Source organism: Salmo salar, chromosome ssa17 (assembly GCF_905237065.1).
Source record: "Salmo salar chromosome ssa17, Ssal_v3.1, whole genome shotgun sequence".
Lineage (NCBI taxonomy): Eukaryota > Metazoa > Chordata > Actinopteri > Salmoniformes > Salmonidae > Salmo > Salmo salar.
Window position 1 is genome coordinate 19,812,922 of NC_059458.1, and position 22,079 is coordinate 19,835,000.

At 44.8% G+C, this 22,079-nt stretch overlaps 1 protein-coding gene across 2 annotated transcripts in view; it reads right to left on the reverse strand.

Moving 5' to 3' along the window:
• Positions 1-22,079, reverse strand: part of LOC106591582 (fibronectin type III domain-containing protein 3B) — a 224,477-nt gene that overhangs the window by 58,678 nt on the left and 143,720 nt on the right. For both annotated transcript variants that reach the window (XM_045698964.1, XM_045698965.1), the window contains exons 16-22: positions 18,873-19,008; positions 18,265-18,336; positions 15,403-15,521; positions 15,200-15,305; positions 11,778-11,956; positions 10,930-11,043; positions 9,842-9,991 (exon numbers count right to left, since the gene is read on the reverse strand). In XM_045698964.1, coding sequence (XP_045554920.1) covers positions 9,842-9,991; positions 10,930-11,043; positions 11,778-11,956; positions 15,200-15,305; positions 15,403-15,521; positions 18,265-18,336; positions 18,873-19,008 — 876 coding nt within the window. The remainder of the gene's footprint in view (positions 1-9,841; positions 9,992-10,929; positions 11,044-11,777; positions 11,957-15,199; positions 15,306-15,402; positions 15,522-18,264; positions 18,337-18,872; positions 19,009-22,079) is intronic.

The following is a 22,079-nucleotide window of genomic DNA, read 5'->3' on the forward strand; positions in this document are numbered from 1 at the left end:
TGTGTATACCTGTAGTCTACAGCAGTAGTGTGTGTGTGTGTGTGTGTGTGTGTATACCTGTAGTCTACAGCAGTAGTGTGTGTACCTGTAGTCTACAGTAGTAGTGTGTGTGTACCTGTAGTCTACAGCAGTAGTGTGTTTACCTGTAGTCTACAGCAGTAGTGGGTGTGTATACCTGTAGTCTACAGCAGTAACGTGTGTACCTGTAGTCTACAACAGTAGTACGTGTGTATATCTGTAGTCTACAGCAGTAGTGTGTGTATACCTGTAGTCAACAGCAGTAGTGTGTGTACCTGTAGTATACAGCAGTAGTGTGTGTGTGTGTGTACCTGTAGTCTACAGCTGTAGGGTGTGTGTGTATACCTGTAGTCTACAGCAGTAGTGTGTATACCTGTAGTCTACAGCAGTAGTGTGTGTGTATACCTGTAGTCTACAGCAGTAGTGTGTGTACCTGTAGTCTACAGCAGTAGTGTGAATACATGTAGTCTACAGCAGTAGGGTGTGTACCTGTAGTCTAAAGCAGTAGTGTGTGTATACATGTAGTCTATAGCAGTTGTGTATACCTGTAGTCTACAGCAGTAGTGTGTGTGTACCTGTAGTCTACAGCAGTAGTGGGTGTGTACCTGTAGTCTACAGCAGTAGTGGGTGTGTACCTGTAGTCTACAGCAGTAGTGGGTGTGTACCTGTAGTCTACAGCAGTAGTGTATGTGTACCTGTAGTCTACAGCAGTAGTGTGTATACCTGTAGTCTACAGCAGCAGTGTGTGTGTGTATACCTGTAGTCTACAGCAGTAGTGTGTGTAACTGTAGTCTACAGCAGTAGTGTGTGTAACTGTAGTCGACAGCAGTAGTGTGTGTATACCTGTAGTCTACAGCAGTAGTGTGTGTGTACCTGTAGTCTACAGCAGTAGTGTGTGTGTGTATACCTGTAGTCTACAGCAGTAGTGTGTGTACCTGTAGTCTACAGCAGTAGTGTGTGTGTACCTGTAGTCTACAGCAGTAGGGTGTGTACTTGTAGTCTAAAGCAGTAGTGTGTGTACCTGTATTCTAAAGCAGTAGTGTGTATACATGTAGTCTACAGCAGTAGTGTGTGTACCTGTAGTCTACAGCAGTAGTGTGTGTACCTGTAGTCTAAAGCAGTAGTGTGTGTGTGTGTGTATACCTGTAGTCTACAGCAGTAGTGGGTGTGTACCTGTAGTCTAAAGCAGTAGTGTGTGTGTGTGTATACCTGTAGTCTACAGCAGTAGTGTGTGTATATCTGTAGTCTACAGCAGTAGTGTGTGTGTACCGGTAGTCTACAGCAGTAGTGTGTGTACGTGTAGTCTAAAGCAGTAGTGTGTTTACATGTAGTCTACAGCAGTAGTGTGTATACATGTAGTCTACAGCAGTAGTGTGTATACATGTAGTCTACAGCAGTAGTGTGTGTACCTGTAGTCTACAGCAGTAGTGTGTGTGTACCTGTAGTCTACAGCAGTAGTGGGTGTGTACCTGTAGTCTACAGCAGTAGTGGGTGTGTACCTGTAGTCTACAGCAGTAGTGTATGTGTACCTGTAGTCTACAGCAGTAGTGTGTATACCTGTAGTCTACAGCAGCAGTGTGTGTGTGTATACCTGTAGTCTACAGCAGTAGTGTGTGTAACTGTAGTCTACAGCAGTAGTGTGTGTAACTGTAGTCGACAGCAGTAGTGTGTGTATACCTGTAGTCTACAGCAGTAGTGTGTGTGTACCTGTAGTCTACAGCAGTAGTGTGTGTGTGTATACCTGTAGTCTACAGCAGTAGTGTGTGTACCTGTAGTCTACAGCAGTAGTGTGTGTGTACCTGTAGTCTACAGCAGTAGGGTGTGTACTTGTAGTCTAAAGCAGTAGTGTGTGTACCTGTATTCTAAAGCAGTAGTGTGTATACATGTAGTCTACAGCAGTAGTGTGTGTACCTGTAGTCTACAGCAGTAGTGTGTGTACCTGTAGTCTAAAGCAGTAGTGTGTGTGTGTGTGTATACCTGTAGTCTACAGCAGTAGTGGGTGTGTACCTGTAGTCTAAAGCAGTAGTGTGTGTGTGTGTATACCTGTAGTCTACAGCAGTAGTGTGTGTATATCTGTAGTCTACAGCAGTAGTGTGTGTGTACCGGTAGTCTACAGCAGTAGTGTGTGTACGTGTAGTCTAAAGCAGTAGTGTGTTTACATGTAGTCTACAGCAGTAGTGTGTATACATGTAGTCTACAGCAGTAGTGTGTATACATGTAGTCTACAGCAGTAGTGTGTGTACCTGTAGTCTACAGCAGTAGTGTGTGTGTACCTGTAGTCTACAGCAGTAGTGTGTGTATATCTGTAGTCTACAGCAGTAGTGTGTGTATACCTGTAGTCTACAGCAGTAGTGTGTGTGTGTGTGTGTGTGTGTGTGTGTATACCTGTAGTCTACAGCAGTAGTGTGTGTACCTGTAGTCTACAGTAGTAGTGTGTGTGTACCTGTAGTCTACAGCAGTAGTGGGTGTGTATACCTGTAGTGTACAGCAGTAGCGTGTGTATACCTGTAGTCAACAGCAGAAGTGTTTGTACCTGTAGTATACAGCAGTAGTGTGTGTGTGTGTGTACCTGTAGTCTACAGCTGTAGGGTGTGTGTGTATACCTGTAGTCTACAGCAGTAGTGTGTGTATACCTGTAGTCTACAGCAGTAGTGTGTGTACCTGTAGTCTACAGCAGTAGTGTGTGTGTACCTGTAGTCTACAGCAGTAGGGTGTGTACTTGTAGTCTAAAGCAGTAGTGTGTGTACCTGTATTCTAAAGCAGTAGTGTGTATACATGTAGTCTACAGCAGTAGTGTGTGTGTACCTGTAGTCTACAGCAGTAGTGTCTGTACCTGTAGTCTAAAGCAGTAGTGTGTGTGTGTGTGTATACCTGTAGTCTACAGCAGTAGTGGGTGTGTACCTGTAGTCTAAAGCAGTAGTGTGTGTATACCTGTAGTCTACAGCAGTAGTGTGTGTATATCTGTAGTCTACAGCAGTAGTGTGTGTGTACCGGTAGTCTACAGCAGTAGTGTGTGTACGTGTAGTCTAAAGCAGTAGTGTGTTTACATGTAGTCTACAGCAGTAGTGTGTATACATGTAGTCTACAGCAGTAGTGTGTGTACCTGTAGTCTACAGCAGTAGTGTGTGTGTACCTGTATTCTAAAGCAGTAGTGTGTATACATGTAGTCTACAGCAGTAGTGTGTGTACCTGTAGTCTACAGCAGTAGTGTGTGTACCTGTAGTCTAAAGCAGTAGTGTGTGTGTGTGTGTATACCTGTAGTCTACAGCAGTAGTGGGTGTGTACCTGTAGTCTAAAGCAGTAGTGTGTGTGTGTGTATACCTGTAGTCTACAGCAGTAGTGTGTGTATATCTGTAGTCTACAGCAGTAGTGTGTGTGTACCGGTAGTCTATAGCAGTAGTGTGTGTACGTGTATTCTAAAGCAGTAGTGTGTTTACATGTAGTCTACAGCAGTAGTGTGTATACATGTAGTCTACAGCAGTAGTGTGTATACATGTAGTCTACAGCAGTAGTGTGTGTACCTGTAGTCTACAGCAGTAGTGTGTGTGTACCTGTAGTCTACAGCAGTAGTGTGTGTATATCTGTAGTCTACAGCAGTAGTGTGTGTATATCTGTAGTCTACAGCAGTAGTGTGTGTATACCTGTAGTCTACAGCAGTAGTGTGTGTGTGTGTGTGTGTGTGTGTGTATACCTGTAGTCTACAGCAGTAGTGTGTGTACCTGTAGTCTACAGTAGTAGTGTGTGTGTACCTGTAGTCTACAGCAGTAGTGGGTGTGTATACCTGTAGTGTACAGCAGTAGCGTGTGTATACCTGTAGTCAACAGCAGAAGTGTTTGTACCTGTAGTATACAGCAGTAGTGTGTGTGTGTGTGTACCTGTAGTCTACAGCTGTAGGGTGTGTGTGTATACCTGTAGTCTACAGCAGTAGTGTGTGTATACCTGTAGTCTACAGCAGTAGTGTGTGTACCTGTAGTCTACAGCAGTAGTGTGTGTGTACCTGTAGTCTACAGCAGTAGGGTGTGTACTTGTAGTCTAAAGCAGTAGTGTGTGTACCTGTATTCTAAAGCAGTAGTGTGTATACATGTAGTCTACAGCAGTAGTGTGTGTGTACCTGTAGTCTACAGCAGTAGTGTCTGTACCTGTAGTCTAAAGCAGTAGTGTGTGTGTGTGTGTATACCTGTAGTCTACAGCAGTAGTGGGTGTGTACCTGTAGTCTAAAGCAGTAGTGTGTGTATACCTGTAGTCTACAGCAGTAGTTTGTGTATATCTGTAGTCTACAGCAGTAGTGTGTGTGTACGTGTAGTCTACAGCAGTAGTGTGTATACATGTAGTCTACAGCAGTAGTGTGTATACATGTAGTCTACAGCAGTAGTGTGTGTACCTGTAGTCTACAGCAGTAGTGTGTGTGTACCTGTAGTCTACAGCAGTAGTGTGTGTATATCTGTAGTCTACAGCAGTAGTGTGTGTATATCTGTAGTCTACAGCAGTAGTGTGTGTATACCTGTAGTCTACAGCAGTAGTGTGTGTGTGTGTGTGTGTGTGTGTGTATACCTGTAGTCTACAGCAGTAGTGTGTGTACCTGTAGTCTACAGTAGTAGTGTGTGTGTACCTGTAGTCTACAGCAGTAGTGGGTGTGTATACCTGTAGTGTACAGCAGTAGCGTGTGTATACCTGTAGTCAACAGCAGAAGTGTTTGTACCTGTAGTATACAGCAGTAGTGTGTGTGTGTGTGTACCTGTAGTCTACAGCTGTAGGGTGTGTGTGTATACCTGTAGTCTACAGCAGTAGTGTGTGTATACCTGTAGTCTACAGCAGTAGTGTGTGTACCTGTAGTCTCCAGCAGTAGTGTGTGTGTACCTGTAGTCTACAGCAGTAGGGTGTGTACTTGTAGTCTAAAGCAGTAGTGTGTGTACCTGTATTCTAAAGCAGTAGTGTGTATACATGTAGTCTACAGCAGTAGTGTGTGTGTACCTGTAGTCTACAGCAGTAGTGTCTGTACCTGTAGTCTAAAGCAGTAGTGTGTGTGTGTGTGTATACCTGTAGTCTACAGCAGTAGTGGGTGTGTACCTGTAGTCTAAAGCAGTAGTGTGTGTATACCTGTAGTCTACAGCAGTAGTGTGTGTATATCTGTAGTCTACAGCAGTAGTGTGTGTGTACCGGTAGTCTACAGCAGTAGTGTGTGTACGTGTAGTCTAAAGCAGTAGTGTGTTTACATGTAGTCTACAGCAGTAGTGTGTATACATGTAGTCTACAGCAGTAGTGTGTGTACCTGTAGTCTACAGCAGTAGTGTGTGTGTACCTGTATTCTAAAGCAGTAGTGTGTATACATGTAGTCTACAGCAGTAGTGTGTGTACCTGTAGTCTACAGCAGTAGTGTGTGTACCTGTAGTCTAAAGCAGTAGTGTGTGTGTGTGTGTATACCTGTAGTCTACAGCAGTAGTGGGTGTGTACCTGTAGTCTAAAGCAGTAGTGTGTGTGTGTGTATACCTGTAGTCTACAGCAGTAGTGTGTGTATATCTGTAGTCTACAGCAGTAGTGTGTGTGTACCGGTAGTCTACAGCAGTAGTGTGTGTACGTGTATTCTAAAGCAGTAGTGTGTTTACATGTAGTCTACAGCAGTAGTGTGTATACATGTAGTCTACAGCAGTAGTGTGTATACATGTAGTCTACAGCAGTAGTGTGTGTACCTGTAGTCTACAGCAGTAGTGTGTGTGTACCTGTAGTCTACAGCAGTAGTGTGTGTATATCTGTAGTCTACAGCAGTAGTGTGTGTATATCTGTAGTCTACAGCAGTAGTGTGTGTATACCTGTAGTCTACAGCAGTAGTGTGTGTGTGTGTGTGTGTGTGTATACCTGTAGTCTACAGCAGTAGTGTGTGTACCTGTAGTCTACAGTAGTAGTGTGTGTGTACCTGTAGTCTACAGCAGTAGTGGGTGTGTATACCTGTAGTGTACAGCAGTAGCGTGTGTATACCTGTAGTCAACAGCAGAAGTGTTTGTACCTGTAGTATACAGCAGTAGTGTGTGTGTGTGTGTACCTGTAGTCTACAGCTGTAGGGTGTGTGTGTATACCTGTAGTCTACAGCAGTAGTGTGTGTATACCTGTAGTCTACAGCAGTAGTGTGTGTACCTGTAGTCTACAGCAGTAGTGTGTGTGTACCTGTAGTCTACAGCAGTAGGGTGTGTACTTGTAGTCTAAAGCAGTAGTGTGTGTACCTGTATTCTAAAGCAGTAGTGTGTATACATGTAGTCTACAGCAGTAGTGTGTGTGTACCTGTAGTCTACAGCAGTAGTGTCTGTACCTGTAGTCTAAAGCAGTAGTGTGTGTGTGTGTGTATACCTGTAGTCTACAGCAGTAGTGGGTGTGTACCTGTAGTCTAAAGCAGTAGTGTGTGTATACCTGTAGTCTACAGCAGTAGTTTGTGTATATCTGTAGTCTACAGCAGTAGTGTGTGTGTACCGGTAGTCTACAGCAGTAGTGTGTGTACGTGTAGTCTAAAGCAGTAGTGTGTTTACATGTAGTCTACAGCAGTAGTGTGTATACATGTAGTCTACAGCTGTAGGGTGTGTGTATACCTGTAGTCTACACCAGTAGTGTGTGTATACCTGTAGTCTACAGCAGTAGTGTGTGTGTACCTGTAGTCTACAGCAGTAGTGTGTGTGTGTATACCTGTAGTCTACAGCAGTAGTGTGTGTACCTGTAGTCTACAGCAGTAGTGTGTGTGTATACCTGTAGTCTACAGCAGTAGTGTGTATACCTGTAGTCTACAGCAGTAGTGTGTTTATATACCTGTAGTCTACAGCAGTAGTGTGTGTACCTGTAGTCTACAGCAGTAGTGTGAATACATGTAGTCTACAGCAGTAGGGTGTGTACCTGTAGTCTAAAGCAGTAGTGTGTGTACCTGTAGTCTACAGCAGTAGTGTGTGTATACCTGTAGTCTATAGCAGTAGTGTGAATACCTGTAGTCTACAGCAGTAGTGTGTGTGTACCTGTAGTCTACAGCAGTAGTGTGTGTATACCTGTAGTCTACAGCAGTAGTGGGTGTGTACCTGTAGTCTACAGCAGTAGTGGGTGTGTACCTGTAGTCTGCAGCAGTAGTGTGTGTGTACCTGTAGTCTACAGCAGCAGTGTGTGTGTGTATACCTGTAGTCTACAGCAGTAGTGTGTGTACCTGTAATCGACAGCAGTAGTGTGTGTATACCTGTAGTCTACAGCAGTAGTGCGTATACCTGTAGTCTACAGCAGTAGTGTGTGTGTACCTGTAGTCTACAGCATTAGTGTGTGTATACCTGTAGTCTACAGCAGTAGTGTGTGTACCTGTAGTCTACAGCAGTAGTGTGTGTACCTGGTGTCTACAGCTGTAGGGTGTGTGTACCTGTAGTCTACAGCAGTTGTGTGTGTGTACCTGTAGTCTACAGCAGTAGGGTGTGTGTGTATACCTGTAGTCTACAGCAGTAGTGTGTGTATACCTGTAGTCTACAGCAGTAGTGTGTGTGTACCTGTAGTCTACAGCAGTAGTGTGTGTGTGTATACCTGTAGTCTAAAGCAGTAGTGTGTATACCTGTAGTCTACAGCAGTAGGGTGTATACCTGTAGTCTACAGCAGTAGTGTGTGTATACATGTAGTCTAAAGCAGTAGTGTGTGTACCTGTAGTCTACAGCAGTAGTGTGTGTGTATACCTGTAGTCTACAGCAGTAGTGTGTGTATACCTGTAGTCTACAGCAGTAGTGTGTGTGTACCTGTAGTCTACAGCAGTAGTGGGTGTGTACCTGTAGTCTACAGCAGTAGTGTGTGTATACCTGTAGTCTACAGCAGTAGTGGGTGTGTACCTGTAGTCTACAGCAGTAGTGTGTGTGTACCTGTAGTCTACAGTAGTAGTGTGTGTGTGTGTGTGTGTGTGTGTGTGTGTGTACCTGTAGTCTACAGCAGTAGTGTGTGTGTGTGTACCTGTAGTCTACAGCAGTAGTGTGTGTGTGTGTGTGTACCTGTAGTCTACAGCAGTAGTGTGTGTGTGTGTACCTGTAGTCTACTGCAGTAGTGTGTGTACCTGTAGTCTACAGTAGTATTGTGTGTCTGTGTGTGTACCTGTAGTCTACAGCAGTAGTGTGTGTATACCTGTAGTCTACAGCAGTAGTGTGTGTGTGTGTGTACCTGTAGTCTACAGCAGTAGTGTGTGTACCTGTAGTCTACAGCAGTAGTGTGTGAGTGTGTGTACCTGTAGTCTACAGCAGTAGTGTGTGTACCTGTAGTCTACAGCAGTAGTGTGTATACCTGTAGTCTACAGCAGTAGTGTGTATACAGTCTACAGCAGTAGTGTGTGTGTGTACCTGTAGTCTACAGCATTTGTGTGTGTGTACCTGTAGTCTACAGCAGTAGTGTGTATACCTGTAGTCTACCGCAGTAGTGTGTGTATACCTGTAGTCTACAGCAGTAGTGTGTGTATACCTGTAGTCTACAGCAGTAGTGTGTGTATACATGTAGTCTACAGCAGTAGTGTGTATACATGTAGTCTACAGCAGTAGTGTGTGTATACCTGTAGTCTACAGCAGTAGTGGGTGTGTACCTGTAGTCTACAGCAGTAGTGGGTGTGTACCTGTAGTCTACAGCAGTAGTGTTTGTGTGTACCTGTAGTCTACAGCAGTAGTGTGTGTATACCTGTAGTCTACAGCAGTAGTGTGTGTATACATGTAGTCTACAGCAGTAGTGTGTATACATGTAGTCTACAGCAGTAGTGTGTGTATACCTGTAGTCTACAGCAGTAGTGGGTGTGTACCTGTAGTCTACAGCAGTAGTGGGTGTGTACCTGTAGTCTACAGCAGTAGTGTTTGTGTGTACCTGTAGTCTACAGCAGTAGTGTGTGTACCTGTAGTCTACAGCAGTAGTGTGTGTACCTGTAGTCTACAGCAGTAGTGTGTGTACCTGTAGTCTACAGCAGTAGTGTGTGTACCTGTAGTCTACAGCAGTAGTGTGTGTACCTGTAGTCTACAGCAGTAGTGTGTGTACCTGTAGTCTACAGCAGTAGTGTGTGTACCTGTAGTCTACAGCAGTAGTGTGTATACCTGTAGTCTACAGCAGTAGTGTGTGTGTACCTGTAGTCTACAGCAGTAGTGTGTGTGTACCTGTAGTCTACAGCAGTAGTGTGTATACCTGTAGTCTACAGCAGTAGTGTGTGTGTACCTGTAGTCTACAGCAGTAGTGTGTATACCTGTAGTCTACAGCAGTAGGGTGTGTGTACATGTAGTCTACAGCAGTAGTGTGTGTGTATACCTGTAGTCTACAGCAGTAGTGTGTGTATACCTGTAGTCTATAGCAGTAGTGTGTGTATACCTGTAGTCTACAGCAGTAGTGGGTGTATACCTGTAGTCTACAGCAGTAGGGTGTGTATACCTGTAGTCTACAGCAGTAGTGTGTGTACCTGTAGTCTACAGCAGTAGTGTGTGTATACCTGTAGTCTACAGCAGTAGGGTGTGTATACCTGTAGTCTACAGCAGTAGTGTGTGTACCTGTAGTCTACAGCAGTAGTGTGTGTATACCTGTAGTCTACAGCAGTAGTGTGTGTGTACCTGTAGTCTACAGCAGTAGTGTGTGTGTGTGTATACCTGTAGTCTACAGCAGTAGGGTGTGTACTTGTAGTCTACCACAGTAGTGTGTGTGTACCTGTAGTCTACAGCAGTAGTGTGTGTGTACCTGTAGTCTACAGTAGTAGTGTGTGTGTGTGTACCTGTAGTCTACAGCAGTAGTGTGTGTGTGTGTACCTGTAGTCTACAGCAGTAGTGTGTGTGTGTGTACCTGTAGTCTACAGCAGTAGTGTGTGTGTGTGTACCTGTAGTCTACAGCAGTAGTGGGTCGCGGGGGTCAGGTCTGATACTTCACACTGGGTTTCTGGTCCACAGTAGATGAGCTCCATAGGCTCCTCCTCCCTGGACCAGTCCAGACGATACTCTGAGATGTCAGAGCCTGATCCTTCAGGACTCTACAACACACACAAACCACAACACAGAACGTCTTAGAACACAGGAGAAACACACACAAACCACAACACAGAACGTCTTAGAACACAGGAGAAACACACACAAACCCCAACACAGAACGTCTTAGAACACAGGAGAAACACACACAAACCCCAACACAGAACGTCTTAGAACACAGGAGAAACACACACAAACCCCAACACAGAACGTCTTAGAACACAGGAGAAACACACACAAACCACAACACAGAACGTCTTAGAACACAGGAGAAACACACACAAACCACAACACAGAACGTCTTAGAACACAGGAGAAACACACACAAACCACAACACAGAACGTCTTAGAACACAGGAGAAACACACACAAACCCCAACACAGAACGTCTTAGAACACAGGAGAAACACACACAAACCCCAACACAGAACGTCTTAGAACACAGGAGAAACACACACAAACCCCAACACAGAACGTCTTAGAACACAGGAGAAACACACACAAACCACAACACAGAACGTCTTAGAACACAGGAGAAACACACACAAACCACAACACAGAACGTCTTAGAACACAGGAGAAACACACACAAACCACAACACAGAACGTCTTAGAACACAGGAGAAACACACACAAACCACAACACAGAACGTCTTAGAACACAGGAGAAACACACACAAACCACAACACAGAACGTCTTAGAACACACACCATATTCGAACACAGGATAAACACACAGAACAGGAAGGAACCAAACATCCAATCAGACACTAGACCCATGTAAACTCTCCGGGAATTATTTTACAAACACCTCTCCCTCCCTCCCTCCCTCTACTCTCTCTCCCTCTTTCTTGTAATTTGGAGGCAGACTGAAGTGCATATTGTCTCTGTTCTAAATGGAAGTGTAGACAGAGTGTAAAGAAGATAGATAGACAGGCAGTACCTCCCAGCTGACTGTTAGACAGGTGGTGTTGTTCAGAGTGATGAGTGGCGCCACACACTGGCCTGGAGGACCCGCTGCTGTCGTCACCTCCACTGCCTCAGAGTACTCTCCAAACTACAGGAGTAAACAGGAAACACACCGGTCACATGACAGGAAACATACCGGTCACATGACAGGAAACATACAGGTCGCATGACAGGAAACATACCAGTCACATGACAGGAAACACACCAGTCACATGACAGGAAACACACAGGTCACATGACAGGAAACACAGGTCACATGACAGGAAACACACAAGTAAAATTATAGGAAAAATAAAAACAATTCTAGTAGCAGGCTCACAAATGATAAAGTCTGTTTGATCAACCATTAAATTAGATTTAGGCTCAGCTCAGATCGGGCGCACATGAAACTTTAATCAATCAAACATGACTTTTCGAGCATGACTATTCCTGCATTCAAATCATTTCTATGATTGCTAAATGGGGCAGAGTGCCTTGACATGGCTGTAGAATAGATTGTTGCTGCAGCAGATGGTTGATCAGAGCAGCGAACTGAACACTGTCTGATTGGACTGAATACTAGCTGCTAGGAGAATTGGTCTCCAGTCGACTTTCTGTTTGTTCCTCTGTATGTCCTCGTTTTTGATGAGCACTTATCAGTTTTATACTTTGATCAGACAGTGTGTGTGTGTGTGTGTGTAAGTGTGTTTGAGTACCTCTTGAACTAAGTCTGAATAGCACTCAGGGATGGACTGATCACATCAATTAGACTAGAGAGTGTTTGTCTGCCTGCTTCTGGTCAGCGTTCATTAGGGTGTGTGTGTCTGTGTGTGTGTGTCTCACCCCAGCCTCGTTGGCAGCCCTCAGTCTGAAGTTGTAGGTTGCCCCCGGCAGCAGACTACCCACACTGCACTGCAGCTCTGTCCCATTGTACACCTCACTGGGCTCAGCGTCGCCCTCTGATGATGTCATCTCCAGACTGAACACACACTCCTCACACACAGCTTCTGACGTCAGTCCGTCTGGAAGAGGAGGGGGAGGGTCAGAGGGGAAAGAGAGAAAGAGTGGGGGAGAAAAGTAGAAAGGGAGAGAGACAGAGGTAGAGAGATAAATAGAGAGGGGTAGTGAGAGAGAGAGAGGGGTAATGTGAGAGAGAGGTAGAGAGAGAGAGGTAGAGAGAGCGAGACAGAGGGGGGTAGTGAGAGAAAGAGAGAGAGTGAGAGGGGGGTAGTGAGAGAGAGACAGAGAGAGAGAGCGCGAGAGAGAGGGGGTAGTGAGAGAGAGACAGAGAGAGAGAGAGCGCGAGAGAGAGGGGGTAGTGAGAGAGAGACCGAGAGAGAGAGAGAGCGCGAGAGAGAGGGGGTAGTGAGAGAGAGACAGAGAGAGCGCAAGAGAGAGGGGGTAGTGAGAGAGAGACAGAGAGAGCGCGAGAGAGAGGGGGTATTGAGAGAGAGACAGAGAGAGAGGGGGTAGTGAGAGAGAGACCAAGAGAGAGAGAGAGCGCGAGAGAGAGGGGGTAGTGAGAGAGAGAGAGAGAGAGAGCAAGAGAGAGGGGGTAGTGAGATAAGAGACAGAGAGGGGTAGTGAGAGAGAGACAGAGAGAGAGAGAGCGCGAGAGAGAGGGGGTAGTGAGAGAGACAGAGAGAGAGCGAGAGCGAGAGAGAGGGGGTAGTGAGAGAGAGAGAGAGAGGGGGTAGTGAGAGAGACAGAGAGAGAGCGAGAGCGAGAGAGAGGGGGTAGTGAGATAAGAGACAGAGAGGGGTAGTGAGAGAGAGACAGAGAGAGAGAGAGCGCGAGAGAGAGGGGGTAGTGAGACAGAGAGAGAGAGAGGGAGAGCGAGAGAGAGGGGGTAGTGAGAGAGAGAGAGAGAGAGAGGGGGTAGTGAGAGAGACAGAGAGAGAGCGAGAGCGAGAGAGAGGGGGTAGTGAGAGAGAGACAGAGAGAGGGGGTAGTGAGAGAGACAGAGAGAGAGAGAGAGAGAGCGCGAGAGAGGGGGTAGTGAGAGAGAGACAGAGAGGACAAACATTTTAATCTAGTATAAAGAGCTGCAACACCTAGTCAAACACAGCATAACAGAAGGAGATTTTGAATGAACTGTCTTTTCATCCACTCATTAGTGTTCTCTATGTGTTTCAGCCAGCTTTATGGTGTGACGCACAGAGAGAAAGCGAATAAAGGGGGGAAAGAGGGAGTGAGATTGAAAAAGAGAGAGAGAACACAGTCTACTCAATTGTCCTTTAGTCTGTTTCTTAATGGGGAGTGTTAGTCTCCCACACACGCGCACGCACGGACATAAACACACACACACACATTTTAATGAGGAACATTTGCCACATTATATTGAGGCTTGCCTGATTCTAACGACTTTAACCACATAGAATGCAGCTGAATTAGACTACATTAGGCTACATTAAGGTTTAGATAGGCTGCATTAGAGTCGCAATAAAGCTGAATTAGAGTCGCAATAAAGCTGAATTAAAGTGAATTAGGTTTCTTAGAGCGGGTGCACAGCATGTGTGGGTGTGTTGTACCAAGGTCGTGATCAGGGTGTATTAGGTTGTGTGTGTGGGTGTGTTGTAACAAGGTCGTGATCAGGGTGTATTAGGTTGTGTGTGTGGGTGTGTTGTAACAAGGTCGTGATCAGGGTGTATTAGGTTGTGTGTGTGGGTGTGTTGTACCAAGGTCGTGATCAGGGTGTATTAGGTTGTGTGTGTGGGTGTGTTGTAACAAGGTCGTGATCAGGGTGTATTAGGTTGTGTGTGTGGGTGTGTTGTAACAAGGTCGTGATCAGGGTGTATTAGGTTGTGTGTGTGGGTGTGTTGTAACAAGGTCGTGATCAGGGTGTATTAGGTTGTGTGTGTGTGTGGGTGTGTTGTAACAAGGTCGTGATCAGGGTGTATTAGGTTGTGTGTGTGGGTGTGTTGTAACAAGGTCGTGATCAGGGTGTATTAGGTTGTGTGTGTGGGTGTGTTGTAACAAGGTCGTGATCAGGGTGTATTAGGTTGTGTGTGTGGGTGTGTTGTAACAAGGTCGTGATCAGGGTGTATTAGGTTGTGTGTGTGGGTGTGTTGTAACAAGGTCGTGATCAGGGTGTATTAGGTTGTGTGTGTGGGTGTGTTGTAACAAGGTCGTGATCAGGGTGTATTAGGTTGTGTGTGTGTGGGTGTGTTGTAACAAGGTCGTGATCAGGGTGTATTAGGTTGTGTGTGTGGGTGTGTTGTAACAAGGTCGTGATCAGGGTGTATTAGGTTGTGTGTGTGGGTGTGTTGTAACAAGGTCGTGATCAGGGTGTATTAGGTTGTGTGTGTGGGTGTGTTGTAACAAGGTCGTGATCAGGGTGTATTAGGTTGTGTGTGTGGGTGTGTTGTAACAAGGTCGTGATCAGGGTGTATTAGGTTGTGTGTGTGGGTGTGTTGTAACAAGGTCGTGATCAGGGTGTATTAGGTTGTGTGTGTGTGGGTGTGTTGTAACAAGGTCGTGATCAGGGTGTATTAGGTTGTGTGTGTGGGTGTGTTGTAACAAGGTCGTGATCAGGGTGTATTAAGTTGTGTGTGTGGGTGTGTTGTAACAAGGTCGTGATCAGGGTGTATTAGGTTGTGTGTGTGGGTGTGTTGTAACAAGGTCGTGATCAGGGTGTATTAGGTTGTGTGTGTGGGTGTGTTGTAACAAGGTCGTGATCAGGGTGTATTAGGTTGTGTGTGTGGGTGTGTTGTAACAAGGTCGTGATCAGGGTGTATTAGGTTGTGTGTGTGTGGGTGTGTTGTAACAAGGTCGTGATCAGGGTGTATTAGGTTGTGTGTGTGTTGTAACAAGGTCGTGATCAGGGTGTATTAGGTTGTGTGTGTGGGTGTGTTGTAACAAGGTCGTGATCAGGGTGTATTAGGTTGTGTGTGTGGGTGTGTTGTAACAAGGTCGTGATCAGGGTGTATTAGGTTGTGTGTGTGGGTGTGTTGTAACAAGGTCGTGATCAGGGTGTATTAGGTTGTGTGTGTGGGTGTGTTGTAACAAGGTCGTGATCAGGGTGTATTAGGTTGTGTGTGTGGGTGTGTTGTAACAAGGTCGTGATCAGGGTGTATTAGGTTGTGTGTGTGGGTGTGTTGTAACAAGGTCGTGATCAGGGTGTATTAGGTTGGGCACAGAGAAGAGCAGAGAACAGCCAAAGGTTGATTTGACTTTCCAGACAGTAAAACACACTGTGTGTGTGTGTGTGTGTGTGTGTGTGTGTGTGTGTGTGTGTGTGTGTGTGTGTGTGTGTGTGAATTTACCCCATTCTAACTGTACTTCCTTGTGTTTGGCTTTACCCACGATCCTGGGCGGTTGGCAGGGTCCGGGGGCAACACTCAACGTCCGAACCGGAACGCTGAAGGAACACTGGCAGAACACAGAGGATCATGGGAAGGTCAATTGATTCATTGTGTGATTAAATGGATTATTGACCATGGGGTGTGTGCGAGTGTGTGTGTTTTACCTGGCTGTGTCCACCTGTGCTGATGCTACACACTCGCAGGCGGTAAACTGTGCCGGGCGTCAGTCCTTCACACACACACTCTGTAGCGGGGCCGCTGTACGCCACCTCCCACTGACCCGCTGCACAAGACAAAGAGCAGATGAGTGTTTGTGTGTATGTGAATATGTGTGTATAGAGGTATATATGCAGTTCAACAAGGCACCACATCTATTCATAGCTGACAACACAGGGAGAGAACTGTGTTTCAACCTCTGTCAGTTCAGTCTATTCACTGTTTCAATGGCACTTTAATCAGGAAGAGAGAGAGGGGTGAAGTGGGGTGAGGAAGGGGAAGGGCATAGATGGGATAGAGGGGAAGAGAAAGAGAAGGAGTGGGTGGGTAGGTAGAGAGAAGGAGGGAGAGGGGGAGAAAACGTGGAAGAAAGTAGGAGCTTTCAGAATTTGCTGGGTTGATAAACTATGACCAAACTGAATATGACCAGACTAATCACTGTGTTCTGAAGAGATGACCACTCCTGTTCATTATTATGTAGGTCACAAGAGTTACAGTGGGGGGAAAAAGTATTTGATCCCCTGCTGATTTTGTACCTTTGCCCACTGACAAAGAAATGATCAGTCTATAATTTTAATGGTAGGTTTATTTGAACAGTGAGAGACAGAATAACAACAAAAAAATCCAGAAAAACGCATGTCAAAAATGTTATAAAATGATTTGCATTTTAATGAGGGAAATAAGTATTTGACCCCTCTGCAAAACATGACTTAGTACTTGGTGGCAAAACCCTTGTTGGCAATCACAGAGGTCAGTCGTTTCTTGTAGTTGGCCACCAGGTTTGCACACATCTCAGGAGGGATTTTGTCCCACTCCTCTTTGCAGATCTTCTCCAAGTCATTAAGGTTTCGAGGCTGACGTTTGGCAACTCGAACCTTCAGCTCCCTCCACAGATTTCTATGGGATTAAGGTCTGGAGACTGGCAAGGCCACTCCAGGACCTTAATGTGCTTCTTCTTGAGCCACTCCTTTGTTGCCTTGGCCGTGTGTTTTGGGTCATTGTCATGCTGGAATACCCATCCACGACCCATTTTCAATGCCCTGGCTGAGGGAAGGAGGTTTTCACCCAAGCTTTGACGGTACATGGCCCGTCCATCGCCCCTTTCATGCGGTGAAGTTGTCCTGTCCCCTTAGCAGAAAAACACCCCCAAAGCATAATGTTTCCACCTCCATGTTTGACGGTGGAGATGGTGTTCTTGGGGTCATAGGCAGCATTCCTCCTCCTCCAAACACGGCGAGTTGAGTTGATGTCAAAGAGCTCCATTTTGGTCTCATCTGACCACAACACTTTCACCAGTTGTCCTCTGAGTCATTCAGATGTTCATTGGCAGGCTTCAGACGGGCCTGTATATGTATTCTTGAGCAGGGGGACCTTGCGGGCGCTGCAGGATTTCAGTCCTTCTCGGCGTAGTGTGTTACCAATTGTTTTCTTGGTGACTATGGTCCCAGCTGCCTTGAGATCATTGACAAGATCCTCTCGTGTAGTTCTGGGCTGATTCCTCACCATTCTCATGATCATTGCAACTCCACGAGGTGAGATCTTGCATGGAGTCCCAGGCCGAGGGATATTGACAGTTCTTTTGTGTTTCTTCCATTTGAAAATAATCGCACCAAATGTTGTCACCTTCTCACCAAGCTGCTTGGCGATGGTCTTGTAGCCCATTCCAGCCTTGTGTAGGTCTACAATCTTGTCCTTGACATCCTTGGAGAGCTCTTTGGTCTTGGCCATGGTGGAGAGTTTGCAATCTGATTGATTGCTTCTGTGGACAGGTGTCTTTTTTACAGGTAACAAGCTGCGGTTAGGAGCACTCCCTTTAAGCACTCCCTAATCTCAGCTCGTTACCTGTATTAAAGACACCTGGGTGCCAGAAATCTTTCTGATTGAGAGGGGGTCAAATACTTATTTCCCTCATTAAAATGCAAATCATTTTATAACATTTTTGACATGCGTTTTTCTGGATATTTTTGTTGTTATTCTGTCTCTCACTGTTCAAATAAACCTACCATTAAAATTATAGACTGATCCTTTCTTTGTCAGTGGGCAAATGTACAGAATCAGCAGGGGATCGAATACTTTTCCCCCCCACTGTATGGACTTAGTAAAAAGCACTCAACCTGACAGAGAAGGACAAAAAAAAACTGAGAGAGAAAAAGAAAGGAGGAATATTACAGAAAACGTCAAAGCACTGATACACTTATTGCTAGTAAATTACAGGTGTTTATATAGCAGTACATTGCAGGTGTTTATATATCAGTACATTACTGGTGTTTATATAGCAGTACATTGCAGGTGTTTATATAGCAGTACATTGCAGGTGTTTATATAGCAGTACATTGCAGGTGTTTATATAGCAGTACATTGCAGGTGTTTAGATAGCAGTACATTGCAGGTGTTTACATAGCAGTACATTGCAGGTGTTTATATAGCAGTACATTGCAGGTGTTTATATAGCAGTACATTGCAGGTGTTTATATAGCAGTACATTGCAGGTGTTTACATAGCAGTACATTGCAGGTGTTTACATAGCAGTACATTGCAGGTGTTTATATAGCAGTACATTGCAGGTGTTTATATAGCAGTACATTACTGGTGTTTATATAGCAGTACATTGCAGGTGTTTATATAGCAGTACATTGCAGGTGTTTATATAGCAGTACATTGCAGGTGTTTATATAGCAGTACATTGCAGGTGTTTATATAGCAGTACATTGCAGGTGTTTATATAGCAGTACATTGCAGGTGTTTCTGCAGAAGTAAGACTAATGGTGATTGACTGGAAAACTAAAACAGAGAAGGACAGAGTGTTGTACCGTCACAGCTGCCTTCTGAGATCTCCAGCAGATACGTCAGAACTTCTGAACCTCCATTGTCCTGGGGAGGATCTGGAGGAAGAACAGAGGAGACCGAGAGAGACAGAGAGAGAGAGAGAGAGAAAGAGTTTGTCATGCTCTGACCTAGGAGAGCTGTGTTTTCTCTGTTTGCTAGGCCAGGGTGTGATAGGCTTGTGGGCATTCTATGTTTTGTTTTCTATGTTTTCTATGGTTTCCAATCAGAGGCAGGTGTCTAGCGTTGTCTCTGATTGGAAGCCATACTTAGGCAGCCTGTTTTTCCTTTGTGTTTTGTGGGTAGTTGTTTTCCGTTTAGTTGTAAAGTACCTGACGGAACTGTCTGCTGTCATTTTTTGGTTTCATTTGTAAGTGTTCCTTCTGCTTTCATTAAAACTACAAGATGAACATATTCCACGCAGCACCTTGGTCTACTCATTATGACGCCTGTGACAGAGTTATTGCATTTTGGTTTATAGTTGGGTGAAATCAAGACAAAACAGTACTTACTTTATGTTTGTTCATTATGTTTTACAACTCCATTGACACAGCGTAATCACACTGAAAACATGCACACGTGTTTGTGGGTTTACCCCAGGTGATGGTGAAGCCATAAGATGTAGCGGTAGTGACTCGGGGGGGACAAGGGGGTCCAGGTTTATCAGGACTGGTAGTACACACCAACACTTCACTGGGTTTACTGCCACCCTCCACGTTAGACGCTATCAGCTGCAGAGAGAGGGAGAGAGAGAGGAGGGAGAGAGAGAGGAGGGAGAGAGAGAGGAGGGAGAGAGAGAGAGAGAGAGAGAGAGAGAGAGAGAGAGAGAGAGGAGGGAGAGAGAGAGAGAGGAGGGAGAGAGAGAGAGGAGGGAGAGAGAGAGGAGGGAGAGAGAAAGAGGGAGAGAGAAAGAAGGAGAGAGAAAGAGGGAGAGAGAAGAGAGGGGAGAATATTTTGATATTTTGTATGTATTGATTGTACATTTGAAATAGATGGCATATTATCCAATAAACTGCTATAAATGATCACCTCTTTATACAATGCATAGTTCTAAACAAAGTTTCCAAATAAATCCCACTGCTGACTATAATGACTTGTACTGTACTGTATATGTTCTGCACAGGTCTGTGCTGGTGGCTATTGGCATTGCCTGTGCTCTTTACTGTGATGTAAATGTCTGCCTTGCTGTGCAGACTGGAAGACTTTACGTTCCACCTGCCATTCAGAGAACACACAACAACAACAAGAAAGCACATTGTACAAAACAAAACACCCTCTCCTCTCTATTCACCTCTCTTTCCCTCTCCCCCCACTCTCCCTCCCTCTCTCTTTCCTCCCTCCCTCCCTCCCTCCCTCCCTCCCTCCCTCCCTCCCTCCCTCTCCAATATATTCCCTCAACTAATGGACACTACAGAGAGAGAGAGAGGAATGAGTGGAAGGGAAAAGAGAGAGATGCTCTAGTCCACTCTCTAATCAATGATTCACTATATCAACAGGATTTCCTACTGGGTACTGGTCACTGTGACCAGAACAATAGAAATATATATAGATATACTAAGAATTTATTTCCAAAACGCTATATCCACCAATTTTACACATTTGTGTTTTTTCATCAGAAATGATTGCTTATGGGTACCTTCATGTTTGTGTAAAATATGACTGTTCTCAGATTTTTTTTTATGAATAGATTTGAGATGTTTATAAAAAATGAGTTTCTTTGCAAAACACTATACTATACTATACTATACTATACGTTTAGCTGGAATGGAATGTTGGTATCCTGTATGTTTGACTGTGATATGTGGTTGTCTCACCAAGCTACCCGTAAGACGAATGCACTTACTGTAAGTCTCTCTGGATAAGAGCGTCTGCTAAATGACTCAAATGTAAATGTTTTACATACAAATCTCATATTACTGTATGAAAAGAAATAAGATAATAATAATAATATTGACGTCACACATTTCTGCAGTTCTTTATAAAAAGCCATGTTATTTTATTACATTGGACTGTGTAAAACCTAGCAGTACTACTTCTCTGAGAGAGAGACGGATATTTAGCATTAAGCAAAAAACATGACTATTTGTCTCTCTGAAATGAAACCATCAAGTCATAGATTTTAAACAAATACATGTCTGTCATTTGCCACGTTCTGACCAGTAAAGGGGTTATTTGTTATTATAGTTTGGTCAGGACGTGGCAGGGGGTGTTTGTTTTGAGTGTTTCGGGGTTTGTTGGGCTATGTGTTTATGTAGAGGGGTGTTTGTTTAGAGTGTTCCGGGGTTTTTGGTTATGTTCTATGTTAGTATATTTCTATGTTCTGGTCTAGTCTTTGTAGTTCTATGTTTAGGGTTATTGGATGGACCTTCAATTGGAGGCAGCTGTTCCTTGTTGCCTCTGATTGAAGGTCCTATATAGAGGGGTGTTTTTGTAATGGGTTTTGTGGGAAATTGTTTTTGCACTGCTGTGTTTAGCCTGCAATACTATGCGTCCGTTTGTTTTCTTGTTTTGTTATTTAAGTGTTCAATAAAAGTTAAAATGAGCACTCAACCCGCTGCGCCTTGGTCTACTACATACGATGGCCTTTACATCATTGAACAAACCTACGCCATGAAAAAAAACCACACCAATCATTTCTTTAAACAATAAAAGCTAATTTACCAACATTTCTGAAAATGAATATATAGCTTTTTGGAATAAAACTCTTCATGTGTGTTCCCCATTTTGTTTGTGATGATTTGTCCCATGCAGACAGATCACACACACGCATGTAGCTACACAAATATGCTGCATACACGTGTACGCACACACTCTCTCTGTCTAGGTCACTCTCTCTCTGTCTAGGTCACACTCTCTCTGTCTAGGTCACACTCTCTCTGTCTAGGTCACACTCTCTCTGTCTAGGTCACACTCTCTCTGTCTAGGTCACACTCTCTCTGTCTAGGTCACACTCTCTCTGTCTAGGTCACACTCTCTCTGTCTAGGTCACACTCTCTCTGTCTAGGTCACACTCTCTCTGTCTAGGTCACACTCTCTCTGTCTAGGTCATTCTCTCTCTGTCTAGGTCACTCTCTCTCTGTCTAGGTCACACTCTCTCTGTCTAGGTCACACTCTCTCTGTCTAGGTCACACTCTCTCTGTCTAGGTCACACTCTCTCTGTCTAGGTCACACTCTCTCTGTCTAGGTCACACTCTCTCTGTCTAGGTCACACTCTCTCTGTCTAGGTCACACTCTCTCTGTCTAGGTCACACTCTCTCTGTCTAGGTCACACTCTCTCTGTCTAGGTCACACTCTCTCTGTCTAGGTCACTCTCTCTCTGTCTAGGTCACTCTCTCTCTGTCTAGGTCATTCTCTCTCTGTCTAGGTCACGCTCTCTCTGTCTAGGTCACGCTCTCTCTGTCTAGGTCACGCTCTCTCTGTCTAGGTCACGCTCTCTCTGTCTAGGTCACGCTCTCTCTGTCTAGGTCACGCTCTCTCTGTCTAGGTCACGCTCTCTCTGTCTAGGTCACTCTCTCTCTCACTCACTTTTCTTTTCAGGACATTGTGTTTTTCAAATGAAAACCTTCAACAAAGCACAGATAGACTTATAGCAGTGTTTTGCAGGTGTTTAATTAAGCAATAAGGCACCTCAGGGGTTTGTGATATATGGTCAATATACCACGGCTAAGGGCTGATCTTATGCACGACGCAACGCAGAGTGCCTGGATACAGCCCTTAGCCGTGGTATATTGACCATATATCACAAACCCCTGAGGTGCCTTATTGCTTAAATAAACTGGTTACCAACGTAATCAGAGCAGTA